Here is an 18,283-nt window from a genome sequence, read left to right on the forward strand (position 1 = left end):
TTTACCAGTTGAAATAGCCAGAAATTTAACCAGTGTTCATTTTGATAGCAAAATTTAATTTAATATAAGTTATAGTCTTTTGACTAAAATGCCAGTTTTAGACATCTGTTTTAAGAAACGGAGTCATTCACTTCTCTTATCAGTACAGGACAGCATAGGCTTATTTTACCTTGTATTGTATTTCAAGTGTAGCAAAAACACACCTCAGATTAGAGAACAGAATGAAATTAGCTTGTATCTCCCTAGTACACGCATAGATTAGTTCTGATTCCCTAACCTTTTCATGTTAGTTTTTATCCTCATAAATTAGTTTTGTTATTTCGTTGTTGTCTAGTTTTCGTCAGTGAAAAAATGTTGACGAGAAACTATGGTTAAAATGATTAGTGAACGAAATTAACACTACCTTTAATTAAGTGGGTTTTTTTATTAATGTTTTTTTTATACCCTATTGGGTTGTTTTTTTGTCTCATGCCCACAGGCTGATTTTTCTTTTTCTTTTCCTTCTGCTATCAATTTTTATTTTATAAAACATGTTTGTGTTTCCATCACAGCTCCTAATCGTCGTCCTGGCAACGTGTCATGGAAAACTGATGGCTCGTGGGTAACTGTGTGGTGGGACCATGTGAAAGCCATGCACAATGAGTCAGCTGTACTGGGCTACAAAGTGAGTATGGTCTGACTAAAAACTCTTTGTTTGCATCATTCTCTAAAAGGTTCTCTCAGGTAGTACTTTACAAAAGTGATGACATTAAAGGTCCAGTGTGTAACACTTAAGAGGATCTATTGGCAGAAATGGAATATAATATTCATAGGTGTGTTTTCATTAGTGCATAATCACCTGAATATAAGAATTGTTGTATTTTTGTTACCTTAGAATGAGCTGTCTGTAGTAGCTAAGAACGGATAATCCAAACCCAGATTCTAGACAGGGCCTTTTGCATTTATCTGAGAGTGTTGCAGCCACTGTAGTTCTTCAGTTCTTCACGCTTCAGTTGGTTGCCATCTGCAACTTTACCACAGATGCCACAGAGCCCTACACACTGGTCCTTTAAGACAATGACACTTGAACTCGGGACAGACTGTAGTGAGAAGACTGAAGACTTGAGAATTTCACATAATTTCACCTGGTAAATACTTACAGTAAACAATAAATACGAGCTAGATCAGTACCAGGCAAGCTGCACACCTTGAATATTTAATTTAATTTAATTATTAGGATTTAAGACTTGCATTTTGACCTGCTATGGTGCCTTATGGTGACTTGTGACTTGGACCTAGTATGTTATAGACAAGTATGGACCAAGTGTGAACATATAATGACATCATCTGAAACAATGGTGGCTCACATGGTCACAAACAATCTCATATTCCAGATAAACAGTACACTGAAATATGTTTTTGCAACGGTTTTAGGAGACAAATAGACAACACAGTAACAGAATCTGGATCCATATCTGATCAGCACTGCCTAGTTTGACAGTTAGATCTGAGTTTGTTGCGTTGAGTTGGACAGACACACTGAGAATGACCTGTCAATCACAAGGTAGCCCCGCCCTAAATCATACCCTGCTTTATGGTCTATTTTACTGTAAATGGGACCATCAGTTACTAAATGAACATCGTACTGTATGGAAGAAGACTGAAACTAGAGATTGAGACCATAAACTCATTAGGAAACTGTTTACTGAGCTCATAAATCAAGTCAGAAGTTGGCTCATTCTCCATTAGACTGCATGGTATTGGTGTGTTATTGCAGCCAATGGAGCTGCCCCCTGCTGGCCATTACATAGAATGCATAGAATGTTTAAGATACTTCAACATTGACATAACTTCACAGACCCGGAAGCCCTGTCCATTATATATACTGTCAATGGCAACCATCACAACATGTCAGGGCTTTATGTAGCCTGATGTTCTCACACACAGTGAGCTTGTAGACATCCTGTTAATAGGCTGAATTATCCTTGTATAGGTTGGCAGGAGTACAAGTACTGCTGGTGGATGTTTTACTTTTTGATGTGTCAGCTCGTGATACGTAATCTTCTCTGTGTGAGATATAAGAAGCAATAAAAAGACTGTATAACAAAATCAAAGATCATGTTTACAATGGCTACATGAGCAAAACATGGCTATGAACAGATAACTACTGTTACAATGGTTTCAACACAAACAATGACATTCCAGAATACAAATCTCAACAACACTTATTATTCTGAGTGTGTTTTGGTCTGATGCTAGCTGTAAAGATTCCTTTCAGGTTGTAACGTTGAAATAGGGTCTGAATTAACCTGTGGACCTGCTGTTTTCTTCAGGTTCTGTACAAACATGAGGGCCAGACAGCGCTCAAGGTTCTGGACAAGGCAAAGACATCGGTGAGCCTGCCGCTGCCAAAGGACAATGGTTACGTCGTGTTGGAGATCCGGTCCTGGGGAGAGGGCGGGGACGGCCCGGCACACGAGATTATTGTGTCCCGGGACTCAGGTGGGACACACACACCAAAGGTTTCTCTGAGTGACAGTGATGTTTCAGAGTGAAATATATTTCCTCCTCCTTTTTCTATTTCAAATGCTGTCATATGCATTGACAAAATTTAGATTTTAATCTGGAACTATTTGATCATCTGAACAGACATTTGATGCTACCTTTTGCTACTTGCTACTTTTATGTGTCCAGGTCAAAGGTCAAAGGTCACTGTGACAGACCCTCACCTCACAAAACATGTTTTTGGCCATAACTCATAAAGAAATGATGACCATATTTCACAACTGGTCAGACAATGAATTGGTGACAAAGGTCACTGTGACCTCAAACTGACCTTGACAAAACACGTTTTTGGTCACAACTCGAGAATCGATGCAGTAATTATATAAAAATGTCACACACGTTTGGTGGGATACAACAAGGAAGTTAAGGCCTTTTTATATCCAAAAGCTGTGACATCATAATGTCTAGGAATAGCATTTTTTAAGGCCTCATTCTGAACTTCAAATGACTGCAAACAACGTATGAGAGTGCGCCTAGGTAATGGTGATCCTGTGAGTGAGGTTTTGAGGTTCAGTACCCAGCCCCACTTATGTGTGAACTGGCACAAACCGGAACCTTGTTTACAGTATCAGATACAGAAATATTTCTGTTACATTCAGTTCACACACTGTCGCTCACTGTCTCTCTCTGTCTGTCTCTCCCACAGGAACTGGTATGATGGTGCAGAACGATTCCTCCTCCACACTCTCCAATCACCCCCTCCACCTCCTCGCTGGCTTGGTTCTGCTCACTCTTGCGTTGTTGTCAGGCCTGTGATCTCAGCCTGTCTGTGGACTTTTAATGGCTTGAAACTAAAGCTGTCCTGTGTCTCAGCCTGTGTTTTGGGTCGGGTGGGTTCCAGCGGTCGGGGGGAAGGTTTTAGCACTGCAGGGATTGGAGGGTTGGGGGAGGAAGGAGGGATTTTCCTTTTTTAAAATAATAAAAACAAATAGGGTCTTTTTGGTTTTAATCTGAATGGGTTGAAATTGGGGAGGGGGCGGATTGTCTGGTTGTGTATTTGTGTCAGTAAAACCATGCCTTATGGGGACCATCACATCTGTGGCTGACGCGTCTCACACTCGCGTCCTTCAAACTGTAGCTGGTGAGACACAGAGACTTCAGGTGTAAATTATTCATATAATTGATGGTGTGTATAGCTTGTGTACAAACAGTACAGTGTTACATGTGATGTCTGTTTGTTCACACTGAGAGCAACCTGGCTGATAATCCCTGCACTCTGACCGACTGTGGGTGGTGTGACAGCCATAAAAATCGGCATCTAAAATAATACTAACAGCATATACACACTGAACAGAAGCTCCCAGAACAGATTTAACTACAAGATTTAAATCCACATAACATTAATTACAGTGTTTACAAGTGAGACTCAAAGCTATCAGTTTTCAATGCAGTTAAATACTTCAGTTCCTGAAAGCAAGATCCTCTAAATATAGTTACATGACAAATATAATCAAAATGCATCTGACTGAGAAGATGTGGACACACATTACAGCACTGGTAAAACAAATGGCACAGCTTTATTAAAACAAGTTAACAATAAAAATCCAAAAAATAAAAGGGCAAACTTCAGAACACAATCATTGAGCAAAGATACTGTACTACAGTGGTTCCCAAACTTATTTCATTAAGGTACTCCCATTGAAATATGTTCTCAGCCAAGTACCCCCTGACCAGTGCAAAATATTTTTGGCTAAAAAATAAATGCAATGCTGTGCAGCAGTGTCGGAATTATGTAAGACTTAATAGCTACATTTCAAGTGTTTACAATCCATCACTACATTTATGGCAAACCAGTTTTTTATATCATCATGCAATAACACTGAGACGGCATTGAAGTTGCATTGAACTGCGACTTTTTGATGAGTTGCACTTCAGTTTTCTGTCTGGGAAACATGAGTTTGTGCTTCACTGAAGATCTCTGTCATTCTCTATGGCAGCAGTCAAATTCTATTCCAGAGGTGTTACTGCAGTTGACAGTTTAGGGCAGTTAACATTGCATTGAAAATACAAATACTGAGTATAAGATGCAATTCATGTAACTTACTTTTACATTTTTTTCTTCGTCATAATATAATCATAGTATAATCATTTTAGTATTATTGCATTACTGATGTTTTTCAAACCAACATTTCCTGTTCCATTCCGGTCAAACAGAGTCAGGGGGCTGATGTTGTGTATGTGGCTCACTGAAAAGGATCTGCTACACCAAATGGACCAGACGCTTAATTAGTATCAATGGTAACCAGTGTTTACCCTACTATTTCAGTAGCAGTAATTGTCCTTGAAGGGGTAATTACAGAATGTATACATGCAAAATATCTCAACATCATAGATTTCTGTGATGGTATTTGGAGGTTGCATTGCTTGGCTTCAAATACGGAACAGTTGTATCCACAGTTTCCTTTCTACCTTTCTCTGCACACACACACACTTGCATCTACCCAGCTGAACCTGTTCCGGCCTGCTGCTCTTGTTGCTCACAGTGTGAACACAGAACAGGAGTCACTCACTGAAGCACCGAAGAACTTCATATTGTTTCTTTTTAGCGCCTGCTAACGTCTGTAAGCTTGTTTGTGTTTTTGTCTCTGCTGTAATTATAGCAAACTACAGAAATATGTCACCGGTCCAAATTAATGTTTACATTTTCTATTTTTTACGTCGCATGTTGGGGAACTTGGACAGATGAAGGAGTATTTCATTATTATCTTTTACATTTGTTGTGCCAGCATTGTTCAAGTAATTCACGCAACAATGTGAAAATGTTTCTGTTTAGTGTCTCTTGGGTTTATTGCAGCTGCTTTTATGCTGGCGGCCTGATATGAAGTGCCCGGGGCAGCAGGGGTAAGTCACTGCTAGAGATGAAAGAGTTGTTCTACAAAGTTATCAGCAAGGGCAGTTAATAGTGTCATATATCGTCCTCGTTGTAATCCTGTCAGCATCTATCAGCTCTTATGTAACATGTCTGACCTGCTACAGTTTACAGGAAGGATGTGATCTCATTCTGCTAGCGTTCTAGACGTTGTCCTGTTGTCCAGACCAGGTCAGGTCTGGTCAGCATGTCAAAGACATCAAGTGCTCACAGTTTGTTTTTTGTTGGTTGATTTTGCTGAGAACTGTCTAAAGGTCAATTCATACTTTCTGCTTCTGTGTGTCCACGAGGGTCCTCCAAATCAGAGAAATAACAAGTAATCGGCCATACCTCCGCACAATCCTGCAGAAGGTGCAGATTTTGAGGAGAATGCAACTGAAGCTGCACTGTCTTGCGTGCCTCAGTGCCGCTCAGCCAAACCCTCGGTCAATTAGACACAGACCTGCACACCCACAGAGTCAAGCATAGCCGACCAAACTTTGTTTTAATGCCATGTGTGGGATGCCAGACAGACACAGACCCTCAATTAGTGTGTGAATGGAACCATGTGTGCTTCAACGAGACCACAGCTGTCCACAGAATGAAGAAAGTATGTACAAACCTTCACTGTTTGCTGTCACCAGTTTGATACTAAAGGTTAAAGAGTAACTGATGCTTCGGGTTTGGATTGTGGTCCAAGAGTCTGTAATACATGGTCTGGGTCTTAACTGCCAACAAAAAACATCCCAGTCTTCTTTATGTTTTATATTATGCATATTTTAGTTGCCATTACCTCAGTGTATCCCAAATCTAACAAAGTACAATGTGAAAGTTCATTCTCGACTCTGGAAACAAAATAACTCCACTTACGAGCTTTCAGGCGCCCCTCATAGTTTTCCTCAGTGTCTAGTTGGCTCAGTTGTCACAGACATGGATCAGTTGTCATTATGTGACCTAAGTGGGGAACATGACATCCCGTCCATCGAGGAAAACTCTGACATGTGGTCGAAAGCTCTGGAAAAAGCCAGTTACTTGCTTCTTAAGCTGGTCCAAAGCCGAAGCATCAGGAGGTGCTGAATCACACCAGCACTTACTCACCTGTTTGTTTTCTGGCATGCATGGATGTGTTTAATACACTCTGCAAGTGAAATGAAAATGCCAAAATCAGAGTGTGTGAACAAGCTTGTGAGCTCAGTTGGAAGGTTCTCTGTTTTCTGTTAGATCCAAAGGAACTTCTTTTATTGTTTTTTGTTGTTGTTGTGTTTAAAAATTTGAATGGTCTGGACAACCAAAACCTGTTTGTGTTACTTCAGTGTTCTATTTTATACTTCGCAAGTGGTTGAATGATGGACCACTTGATTGTACAATGATGTGCTTTATTTTGTCGGGAAAATGTGACTTTTAATCACGTGCTTCATCCTTAACACCAAAATGTTGCTCTTACTTTTTCATTTAACTTGGCTGTAAAACCGATGTATTAGGCAAAACATGTCTGCAAAATATCACAAATGTCAAAACATGTACCCTGAATTTCACTTTATAGGCTATTAGCTGTAGATTATTATTATTGACCACATGTTCTTTAGTTAGTAAAAACTGAAATTTGAATTTGGGTGAGACCAATGTACGAGTGTAGGTGTAGTTTAGTGCGGTCTACTTCTGGGCCTACAATCATTTCAATACTCCAACTTTGGTTTTAATGGTCTAAACACTGATTCTGCGTTTGGATTATTGGTGTCAGCCCTTAAAAGACTAAATTGGTCCAGACCCGAATTTAAATCACCACCACTGTGTTCCACACTGACCCTCACACAGCTGCTTCTGCTCTCTAGAAACGTTGAATGATGTCCTGGTTTTGTGTTTTTGTGCTTTACTCTGTACAAAGTGTTTTTCTCAATGCCTTTAGTATTCATCGAAGAGCCATAAAGTCAATTCACTGGTTGTTTCCGGGAGCCCAGTCGCTGAATGTTCTGGCTGATGGACTGGTGGACGGACTGGTCTCATCACTCACTTAAGGTGGTAACAGCAAGTCTGTGTTTCATATGGCCTTGGCTGGATGCACCGGATAATGTTGCCTTTGGGCCTTTTTCAAAATTGTGATTGAATGGAAATGTGAGGGAGGGGTGGGAGGGATGCTACTTGTAAATATGATTTAAAATAAACACCTTGGGATTGTATTTCAGTAACGTGTGGACTTTCAATTGTGTCCTATGTAGATCACAACAGCTCACATTTTGCTCTGAGGCTTTGGCAACAGGACAGATACTACTACATACAGTATGAAATTTCTTCCACTAGGGGTCGCATCAAAACAGTGACAAAAGATCAAGTTTGATGACTGAGATTGTGAACGGGTGTGGGATCATTGGAGTTGTTGTATTCACCACCTTTGCCATTATTGCAGTCAGCTTCTCCTGGATAGGATTCCTTCTGTGTTCATGGTTCAGGAGGTTTCTACCGGGAGCCCTGCTGCTAACGTTAGCACAGCTTGTTTCTCTGATAATTGAAGTTCAAGACGTCTGATGACTAAAATCCTTCATCCAGTTCAAATCTAGTTAAAAAGCACCAAGATTTAAACAGTGGATGGTAAAAATGTGGCTTCAGACTGGATAAACAGTCAATGTATGACAGCTTCTGGCAGACAACCACAACACTGACACAGGCACAAAGGGGATATGACGCCATCGACAGGCGACCGGTGAAACGCACCGTTACATGAATACAATGACAGATTTCTCTGAGTTTGAACATTGTTGGAAACATTTGGGATAATAACTAGTGAACTTGTTTTAATATTAATGGAGTAGTATTTCAAAGATAAACTGTCTCCTCAGACCTCATATTGTCTGCATCTTCCAAACATCTATGGCTCAGAGGCAGAGCGGGTCTTGTATGAAAGAGTTAGTTTCTGCACAAGGGACCAATTTGGTAGCACTACAGGAGAGTTCAGAAGTCACCAAAATCATCAGGATTTATCCTCTGGGGACCGTAACTATCCACTGCAAATTTGAAAGACATTAATAAGCCAGTCAAAAACTCAACCAGTGGTTTTTGAGATTCTTTGTCATGGATCAAAGTATTGGTCAGAGGTCCATTGACCATGAATATCCACAATGAATGTTATAGTAGCCCAGAATGGACAAACCAAACACGGCCCCTCTAGTTTCTCCTTCATTAGAAGGTGAGTGGTATTCAGTTGGTTGCAATCTGCAACTTAACCACTAGATGCCACTGAACACTACACACTTGTATTTGAAAATGATGTAAACAAACATTTCCTGTTAGAAATGATGCAGACTGTGTAGAAATGGAAAACGTTGTGGTTATGAATAGTGGGATCAGTTGCACTGAAGCTAATTGATAATCAACAACAGTTCAGTTAAATTAATAGACGTTTATATAATAGATTATATAATATAATAGACGTTTTATAATAGACATAAAAAAGGTATTTCATGCTGTGTACCAGGATTCCTGTCCACACAGCTGGGTTCAATAGATCCTGGACTTCTTTCTGTACTGGTTGCATAATGAAACTGATATCAGTCAGCTCATCTGACCATGTGTAAGATAGCAAACATTTATGAAAATATTTTATATTTATTAAATATTCTTTAACAAGAATATTTAATATCTTATTTAATCACACAGGGTTTAATCCAACCATATGGTCTGTAAGTATTCCTCAGGATACTAAACCAGATTCCCAGCAGGAAGCTGTAAAGTCAATTTCAGCCACATTTAGGCATCACCTATCTACCACCTTTGCTATTTTATTATTTCTAATCTTTATTTCCTGGTATTAATCCATGCAGATGCACGCTTATCACTTATCACTAGAGAAACTGAACTGATTCAGCATGTGTAATTCTTTCATGGCTTTGTCCAGTCTTACCTGGAAGGGGGTTATTAGCAGTCAGTCAGACTCCCACCACCCTCAGCCCTTATCAGCTGCACTTTGCCACCAGCTATTAGTCATTAATGAGTAAAATATAAATCAACCCAACTGCACCCTGCTCTGCACTCTGCTCCTCTTCCTCTTGAAGAAAGGTAATGAGACCATCAGCATGGTCGGATTTGTGTCATTTACAGCTAGCATTTAGCTGCGACTTGCTTCATGTGCAAATATAAAATACTTTTATTTTACAAAGTGGTTGTAACTTTATAGTTGCATTGTTTTGCAGTTTTTAGTAGTAGCCTTCAGCTAATAATTATTTTCATTATTGATTTATTTAAGGATTTCTTTTGAATAATTAATTCAAAATATAATTTTTGCAGTGGTAGCTGCCTAATGTCTGCTTTTATTCTTCATGTGTTTAATTTGAATGTTTTACACTCAATCAGAGGTTCCCCGCTGCAGAAGAACATTGGTTGGATCTTCAGAGAGCACAATGGCGAGACTCCTCATTGGTAAAAACCATTCACTCATTAATTTTTTATATTCAATATACCAGTCCTACGCTGTAAAAAATGTCTGATTTGAGAGTGAAAACTGTCAAGTTTCTGTAAAAGTAAAACACTGATATCTCATGGAAAAAGCTTTATTTATACGGCATTTTAGATATGGCATATGGTATGTCGGTAAAAACCTGTATTTATACAATAAAATATGGATTAAAACTCAACACTTATATCCTTTTACCGTTAAGTTCTGGCAATCACAGCTGCCAGTTTTTTTACCATAAAAATATTTTTTTACCATTTTCATTCTATAGCACTAATTTCAAAAATTCTAAAGTTTAAAAAGCCAGGCCCGGTGGATTCTTGAAAATCCCACTAGGAGCTCTAGGCGGAGCCAGAGGAACCTGATTGTTTCACAGATTATATGTCTCATGTTCTACTGTCAGGATATAGTGAAAGTTAGGGGGCTGATGTCAGCAAATATATTTTTATAAAAATTACCTGCTGCAGCTTTAATTCATTCATTCACACAGTCATTCAATTATTAATTTAGTCATTCATTAACTAGCTGAACTGAGGCATAAGTATAAAGTAAGCAAAGCAATTAAGACTAAGAATTAAATTATTCTGATATTTGAACCATTTTTAACATTTCACATAACTGCACTCATTTTTTAAGAGACTATATCAGCCAACTTAGTATTTTATTTTGGAAGCTTTGTTAATCTTATTTATCTCGTGTTTTACACTTTTCAAATGTGTTCCGGCTGCACTGTTGATAAATCTAGTATCTAATTAAGTAATATCCTACATTGAAATCTTGCAGATATATAATATGGATATGGATGGTCCCTGCCCATTGTATTGTTTTGGTTTTCTTGCACATGTATGTATTTACACTAAGTCTCACATCTTCTCTCTTCTCTGTTGTTTTGCAGCCCTGGGCGTTCTGCTCATTCTGCAAATCGGTAAGCATTAGTTTTGTAGGACAACAGGCATTGACTCTTCTTTACACTAACATGATCAAAGCCTCATAACAAACACAGGTGCACTTAAAGTCTCATTGCTGCTGTCCTACTGTCCTCCATCAGCCTCATCCAATAAACTGGTGTGCCACATGACCAACTGGGCCCAGTACAGGCCCAGCATTGCCAAATTTACAGCAGACAACATCGATCCCTTCCTGTGTACACACGTCATCTATGCACTGGCCACCATCAACAGCTTCAACCAGATCAGCCCCATTGAGTGGAACGATGAGCAGCAGTTCAGCAGGCTCAACAGCCTCAGGAATGTGTGAGTTAACACAGCCAATAACATTTAGCTGATGTGGCTTTTTCAAGAGTAAAAGTACAGTACACACACAATGTCTTCTGCCAGTGTCATTTGACTGAATGGCATTTAGAGCAATATTTAAATAACCATTTGTAGCCTGGAATCCTGTTTTTTTCCCATTTTAATGCACACACTAATTAAAAAGGTGTCAATTATGTCATCTATGTTCTATTCTCAAAATCATGAAGGAATCTTCCAATTAAATACCAAGAATTAACTACATACATACATTTCCAGCTTCAATAATGTTTTATAACAAAAGTATATCAAAGATGTGACCACTTCTGCTTAATCATTTTCCAAACATAATTTAGAATATCATGAGGCCAGGTTTAACATTAATATTACATTATTCTTTTATTTTTTAATTATTATTATTATTATTATTATTATTAAGAGCTGTGAGGAAACTTTGGTGAGTGAAATATAGCATTATGTCATCAGCATATGTTGGCCAGAAACTTTCTGTTGTTCGATGATCTGATGATTACATTTAAGGTAATGTTTGTAACTCTCTCTCTCTCTCTCTCTCTCTCTCTCTCTCTCTCTCTCTCTCTCTCTCTCTCTGCTATTAGCAATCCTGCACTGAAGACTCTGCTGTCTGTTGGAGGCACCGTCAATGGACTGAGCCCGTAAGTTCAAATCTTACCCAAGTTCTCACAGTCTTCCTCACACATTCAACACAGAAGTCAGAAAACCTTCCTTTGTGACTGTATTACCATGTTTTATGCATCCCACCAGATTCATCGCCATGGTTGCCAAGCCTGAGAGTCGTGCAGCTTTTATCAGGTCGGCCATCAGCTACCTGCGCACCCATAACTTTGATGGGCTGAACCTTGCCTGGGAATATCCTGGACACAATGGCAGCCCATTGGTGGACAGGGAGAGGTTCACTTTGCTGGTCACTGTAAGCATGGACCTCATTTTTCAAAAGTTTTTGTAAATTATTGGTGTATGCCAGTGTTTTCTCTGCTATTCAATAGGTGTGGTGCCTAAAAGCCATTACTGTCAAACTTTGATATGATTAAAGCATTTAAAAATATATTTTAATAGTATAATATTAAAAGATTAGGCAATGAGGCTAAGAAATTGCACAGTCCATGTAGCTTTCAGTCTTCATGTTGGATCTATGGGGGCAAGTGCATTGTTGTCTTCCACACAGTGGCTTTAAAGACCAACACCAAATCTCAAAACCTCCCACACATTGAGGCTACAGCATTATTTAAATATATAAAAAATGTACTCAGTTCTACTTGTTGATTCTAACTAACAAATTAATGGACAGCCATCTTTCTGGTGGGGGAAATTAATGTTTGTATCAAATTTCATGAAAATCCATTTAATAGTTACAGTAGTACATTCACCCAAAACCACAAATGTCAACATCATGGTCATACAACAAAGTCAGTAGGATTCATCCACTCAAGAAACATCCGTCCAAATGTTGGTGCCAATCCATGTAGCTGATATGAGATACTGTATTTCACTGGATAAGAGAAAACTTTAAACTGCTGGTGGCACTAAAATAAAATATATCAACCTCATGGTCGCGCTGTAAAGAAAAGGATCAGCACATATACTTGGGGAATATGAATAAAAGTCTTTGACCGGCTTGACCGACCAACCAACTGACATTACCATCCAAGGAGCCACACCACTAGCATGACTAAAATCATGGTATAAATTATGAAATACATGTGTAGCCTCACTATGGGACAATCAGTAAAAAAATAAATCACTGTGTTTTACTGGTAGCAGAAATAATCATGTGAAGGATCTGAGGTGTTTTTGTTCATTCTGCCAACAGGAACTGTCCAAGGCCTTTGAGGATGATGCTAAAGATAACAGGAAGACTCAGCTGCTGCTGTCAGCCAACGTTGCTGCGCTCCGTCCCACTATCGACAAAGCCTACGAGGTCAACAAGATTGCAGCGTAAGTTTGTTTTTACTGAACTTAATGTATGTTTATGTTTATGTTTATGTGTATGTTTTATATCCAAAAAAGGATAATTGTTTTGGTACTAGCATTACTGTGAATGACACGTCTGTCATTCACAGTAAGACTGGAATGTCTTGCTCAAGGACGCCGGATAGGAAGAACTTAACCAGTTTCACCTTTGTAGTTTGCTAAATAATGTTCTTCACCAATGGCGACACTTCATCTACTGCTTACTAAAAAAAACTTTTAAAATCAACAGTCATCTTGACTTCATCAATGTCATGACCTATGACTTCCATGGACACTGGGAGGCAGCTACCGGACACAACAGCCCACTGTACCGCAGCTCTGTGGACTCTGGCTCACACCTTTATCACAATATTGTAAGATGCACACAAAGACACACAACACATAGATAACTGAAAACAACACACACTTCACAACATTAGTCTATGTGTATATTATTCAATTGTCCATAATGCAGTTTAAGAGGCTTTCTCTCACTGTTATGAACAACAGTTAGGGTTGATACAGTAAATACAGTTTATGCTCAAAGCTGCATTGACTGATTTTTGACCACTAAGGCACAGAGGGTCTCACAAAAACTCATGACAATGAGCCTTGATATAATATTAAATATAGATATCATGTTTTGTTAGCAGACTGTCTACTTACTAGGGTTGAGTGAGTGCTTGTCTGAAACAAGTATCCAGTACAGATATTGTACTTTTATATTAATTGCAGGGTTAACTTAACAACTTCTGTTTAAGCACCACCTAAATTATTAATGAGTATGAATACAGATCATTTAGTTGGTTGAACAGATACAGATAATGGTGAACATGCTTACTACTTACATATTTAACAGCCCCAGAGTGACATTAGCATTAATTTGGAGTCAAGTCTGATACTCACTTCACTCCCCTATTTAAATTGAGTTTGGTGTCCATCAACCCCAAAGGATAATATCTGCCTTTTTAGCTGTTGGATCTGTAAAGTAACTGAATGCAGCAGAGTTGGCTTTTGATTCACAGTTTGATTGGCAGTACTGGCCAACTTTTTACATCACATCTGATTCAGTGTTTATATAAAAAATATTAGTTTTATACTGTAGTTTTTATCAGAGTTGTGGACTGTGCAGCAGAGAACTATGAACAACTAATGATATGTGATTGCCAGTTGTAAAATATTATACCAAAGATAATTTAGTTTCATTCTGTTGTTAAAATAGCATGACATTTAGTGAAGAGCATATAACTACTTGTTTAGGACTCGAAACACAAAGTTTGAGACCTGGGACTTGACTTGGTACTTACCTGACTTGACTTTGGGACTTGTGACTTGTAAAACAATCTTCTTTGTCCTTTTTGTTAGAATGCTTCTATATCCCATTGGCTGTCTCTGGGAGCACCATCTGAGAAGCTGCTGCTGGGTTTCCCCACCTACGGACGAACCTACCGCCTTAGCAGCGGTGCTACTGACCTTGGAGCACCAGCTAACGGGCCCGCAGACGCTGGACCCTACACTCGCACTGCCGGCTTCTGGGCCTTTTATGAGGTACAGCACATTCATATAATGCCTAGTTCAGTTGTTTAGGGTCAGTATATTTTTCCAATAATGGCTGCTGACATTCTTTTGTCAACTGATGATAACTGTTGAAATGGTTATGTCAAATCTCACTCTTGGGAAGGTTAAGCCTCATTGGCACGTCTGTAATCGAAGAACCATCCTAAAAGTTACTGCTGCTGCTGACAATACTGGCATCTCTGCCTCTTCTCTAACTCTAAAATGATGAGAAACTGACACGCCTACCCATTTTTAATACATAATCTACCTAAAGCCAGAGATTTACTTGCTGTTTGACCACACACTTGCATCGTTCAAAATGGATGCACAATACGCCAGGCAGCCATCATCCTTACGCAAAACACATAATTATAAGCAAGTATATCTCCAAAACTACTGCAACATCACGACTCAACATCAATATCACTTGAGGTCATCTGCATTTGATGAATAAGGAAATTCATGTGCAAAATTATGAATGTAAAAATAAGTGTTTTTTTCATGTTACCAGATCTGTGACTTCACCACCAGTGCTACTGTTGGATGGATCTCTGAACAAGAGGTTCCTTACGCCACCTATGGCAGTTCCTGGCTGGGATATGATGACCAGCGAAGCTATTCTTCCAAGGTAACCAAGCGTGGCATTACTACCTGCAGTTCTAATAATGTTATTAACAGATTCCAACTTTTGTGATTTGAGATGAAATGTTCTTGTGAAGTGTTTTTGGAAGAGAAATAATAGCAGGCCCCCAAAGTTTCATTATTCTAGGTCTGTATCAGAGGTCTGTAGCTGCTGCTGTTTAATCATCTTTGTTACTAATGTGGTCATGCTGTAGGTCCAGTGGATGACTGCCACCAACCTGGGAGGTGCTCATGTGTGGACTCTGGACATGGATGACTTTGGTGGATACTTCTGCTCAAGTGGACCTTATCCTCTAGTCAATCACCTCAGGATGTCAATGGGTAAATGCTGTGGCTCAGCTAACTTACAAAGCCATCTCCTCTCATCGTGATGGCTTTACTTTGTTATTAATTGATTGATCAATCAATAGAAAACAATCTCAGAAACCTGACAGCAATGACAATTTCCTTGATAAGTTTTTGATCAGAACGTAGTTTCAGTTTTGGTGCTGTTTGTAAAAAAGTGTCTGAAAAGGTTGGTTTAGCTCTGTTTATAATAATAATATTTACTGACTCTGCAGGCTTCGCCCCAAAGCCGACCACCACCCCAGCCCCCACCACCACCAGGGACCCCATTGCAGAATTCTGCCATGGCCGACCTGATGGCCTGTATGAGAACGCAGCTGATAAGACCACCTACTTCCAGTGCTTCAAAGGAAACACCTACCTGCACCGCTGCCAGCCCGGCCTCATCTACTGGGACTCCTGCAAGTGCTGTAACTGGCCATGAGTCAGTTAGAAACTGATTAACCTGAGTTACAACTGGAAGCAGAATTTGAGAAAATTGCTCTTTGCAGCTGGCTAACTGCTTTCCAAAAAAAATTAAAAACCTCAACATTATATAATCTGATGAATGACATGCCAGATTTACTTGTACTTTTCATTCTTGTGTTGTATAAGAAAAATAAAAATGTTCATAATGTTTGATATATATTGTGAACTTTTAATTAATTACTTTAAAACTCTGCTTTCCTAAATAAATTTGTATTTCAATTAAACACTTAACTATATTATATTTTTAAGTAGGTTTTTTCATAGACTTCTGACAACACCTTCATTGTTGCATCATTGTGAACGGAGTATAGTATAGTTCAGGCAGATTGGCATAAGCTGCTTACTTCACAACCACAATAACTGGATACAAGAAGATAAGAAGTTATAAAATAATAAAATACCTGATACTACTTCTTTTTTTCCCCCTAAAGGTGAAGGTTTTCTTGATCTTTAGTTGGTTTCCGTAGTTCCCAGCTGGCTTTAATGCCGGAGGCCTATAGTGAAAAGATAAAAGCAAGAATTCATCATTTCATTTGACAGTAATGTTAAATTGTAGTAAATAAACAGCAGTCTCTTTTTTTTCATATTGGGGCAAATCACTCATTAGTGAGTCATCAACTATCAGGTGTTCTGGATTCATTCCTCACCTCTCCTCAAGGTTTCTGTTTATGTTACTGTGAAAACTGTATAATTGAATTTATGAGGAAAAGTTTCATTTTGGATACAGTGAATGATGACGAGAGGCCTTTTCAGTTGATGGAAGTGTTAAAGAGTCATACTAAATTGACACAATAAAATGACACAAGTTACCATAATTGTAATTGCAAAAAATTACAACACAAAAAATGTTATACTATATACTGACTACAACATAAAAAATAAATAAATAAACAATTCAGTTGCACCTATAGATAAAGCAATCCAGTTTGCAATAAACACAGTCAATCATTTACTAATATACTTGCCTGTATGTGCTGGATTACAATGATCTTATTGAAAGTTTATTATAATTTAATCATGCTCATATGGCATTTGATTGAGTTGAATATTTTATTGAGGTTTTGGATTTGCTTGTGCAAAACAGTTACCAATAACTGGAACAGGTAAGTTTTGTTTTTGTAATGTGGTGCATTCCTACAATGCAACATATGACATGGTGTAAGACCTGACTTCTTCCCGCATTTAGCTGCTAACAACACAAATAGTAATCAGTATGGGCCTGTGGTAACAGGCAGAAAGGTTCTCATTAATTGGCAGATGTTTATCACTATTTTAGAAGAATACCTTTCAAATTTTCTTATTTTCTAAAGATTCTCAGTTCAGTTCTAATCTTTATTGTCTCTCTATGGGAAATTAGATTTATAGTAACACAAAAACATACAAGGGACATGAGACATTAATCACAACAGTTGCAGCAAACAGCATCTGTTTGCTAAAAGCATGACACCACTGGAAATGTAGCCACGATAAAGCGCTGCTGAGCAATGTAGTCAAGGTTCAGTACAAATTAAGTGCATTTATTGCTCTTGGAACAAAGGAAAATGTATTGCTTTTTACACTGGGATGAACCGTACGTCTCACCTAAGGCTGCAGCAGCGTTTCACTAGAAAGTCGAGGTCTCGCCTATTTTTTCCGTGAACCGTACGCAGTTCCCAGCAGAAATACAGTGAAAGGGGTCTGTTTATGGTAAATGGACCTGTACTTGTAGTGCCTTTCTAGTCTTACAACCACTCAAAGCACTTTGACAATACATGCCACATTCACCCTTTCACACACATTCACTCAGTGATGGCAAAGTCCATCAAACAGAAACTAACTCATTCATACACATTCACACATCGATGCACAACATCAGGAGCAATTCGGGGTTAAGTATCTTGCTCAAGGATACTTCGACATGTGGCACCAGGAGCTGGGGATTAAACCAACAACCTTCTGATTAGGGGACGACCCGCTCTTCCTCTGAGCGACAGCCGCCCATATTTATAGTCATATTGACATTATACCAGCAACATATCCACCTTGTACTACAGTTTCAATGTCTATCTATAGACTATGTCACAGACATGGAAAAAAACAAAAACAAATTTCAAATAAAAAAATAAAAGCTCTCTGGCAACAGAATCTATTCATATGTTAAAAGGGTTTTATTGTATGAGATTTATCAAAGGCAAATTAAGTATAGAAAGATAGGGC

General features: G+C 38.7%; 2 protein-coding genes across 3 annotated transcripts in view; both read left to right on the forward strand.

Annotated features, from left to right (window-relative positions):
• Positions 1-7,574, forward strand: part of cntn2 (contactin 2) — a 76,391-nt gene extending 68,817 nt beyond the window's left edge. For both annotated transcript variants that reach the window (XM_051414981.1, XM_051414980.1), the window contains 3 exons: positions 552-664; positions 2,313-2,481; positions 3,191-7,574. In XM_051414981.1, coding sequence (XP_051270941.1) covers positions 552-664; positions 2,313-2,481; positions 3,191-3,300 — 392 coding nt within the window. In that variant the 3' untranslated portion in view covers positions 3,301-7,574. The remainder of the gene's footprint in view (positions 1-551; positions 665-2,312; positions 2,482-3,190) is intronic.
• A 1,827-nt stretch (positions 7,575-9,401) lies between these two features.
• chia.1 (chitinase, acidic.1) lies at positions 9,402-16,242 on the forward strand. Its single transcript, XM_051415010.1, has 12 exons — positions 9,402-9,442; positions 9,737-9,802; positions 10,732-10,761; positions 10,885-11,089; positions 11,704-11,760; positions 11,870-12,035; positions 12,936-13,060; positions 13,326-13,449; positions 14,441-14,623; positions 15,144-15,260; positions 15,469-15,595; positions 15,835-16,242. Exons 2-12 carry the CDS (start codon positions 9,784-9,786, stop codon positions 16,041-16,043), a joined length of 1,362 nt encoding a protein of 453 aa, XP_051270970.1. The 5' UTR covers positions 9,402-9,442; positions 9,737-9,783; the 3' UTR covers positions 16,044-16,242.
• The last annotated feature ends 2,041 nt before the right edge of the window (positions 16,243-18,283 follow it).

Source organism: Dicentrarchus labrax, unplaced genomic scaffold (genome assembly GCF_905237075.1).
Source record: "Dicentrarchus labrax unplaced genomic scaffold, dlabrax2021, whole genome shotgun sequence".
NCBI classification, from domain to species: Eukaryota; Metazoa; Chordata; class Actinopteri; family Moronidae; genus Dicentrarchus; species Dicentrarchus labrax.

Bases quoted from the DNA above. Each gene is read 5' to 3' on its own strand.
- chia.1 (XM_051415010.1), top strand. The intron at 11,761-11,869 runs GTAAGTTCAAAT...GCATCCCACCAG, and splicing joins ACCGTCAATGGACTGAGCCC to ATTCATCGCCATGGTTGCCA. The intron at 15,261-15,468 runs GTAACCAAGCGT...GTCATGCTGTAG, and splicing joins AGCGAAGCTATTCTTCCAAG to GTCCAGTGGATGACTGCCAC.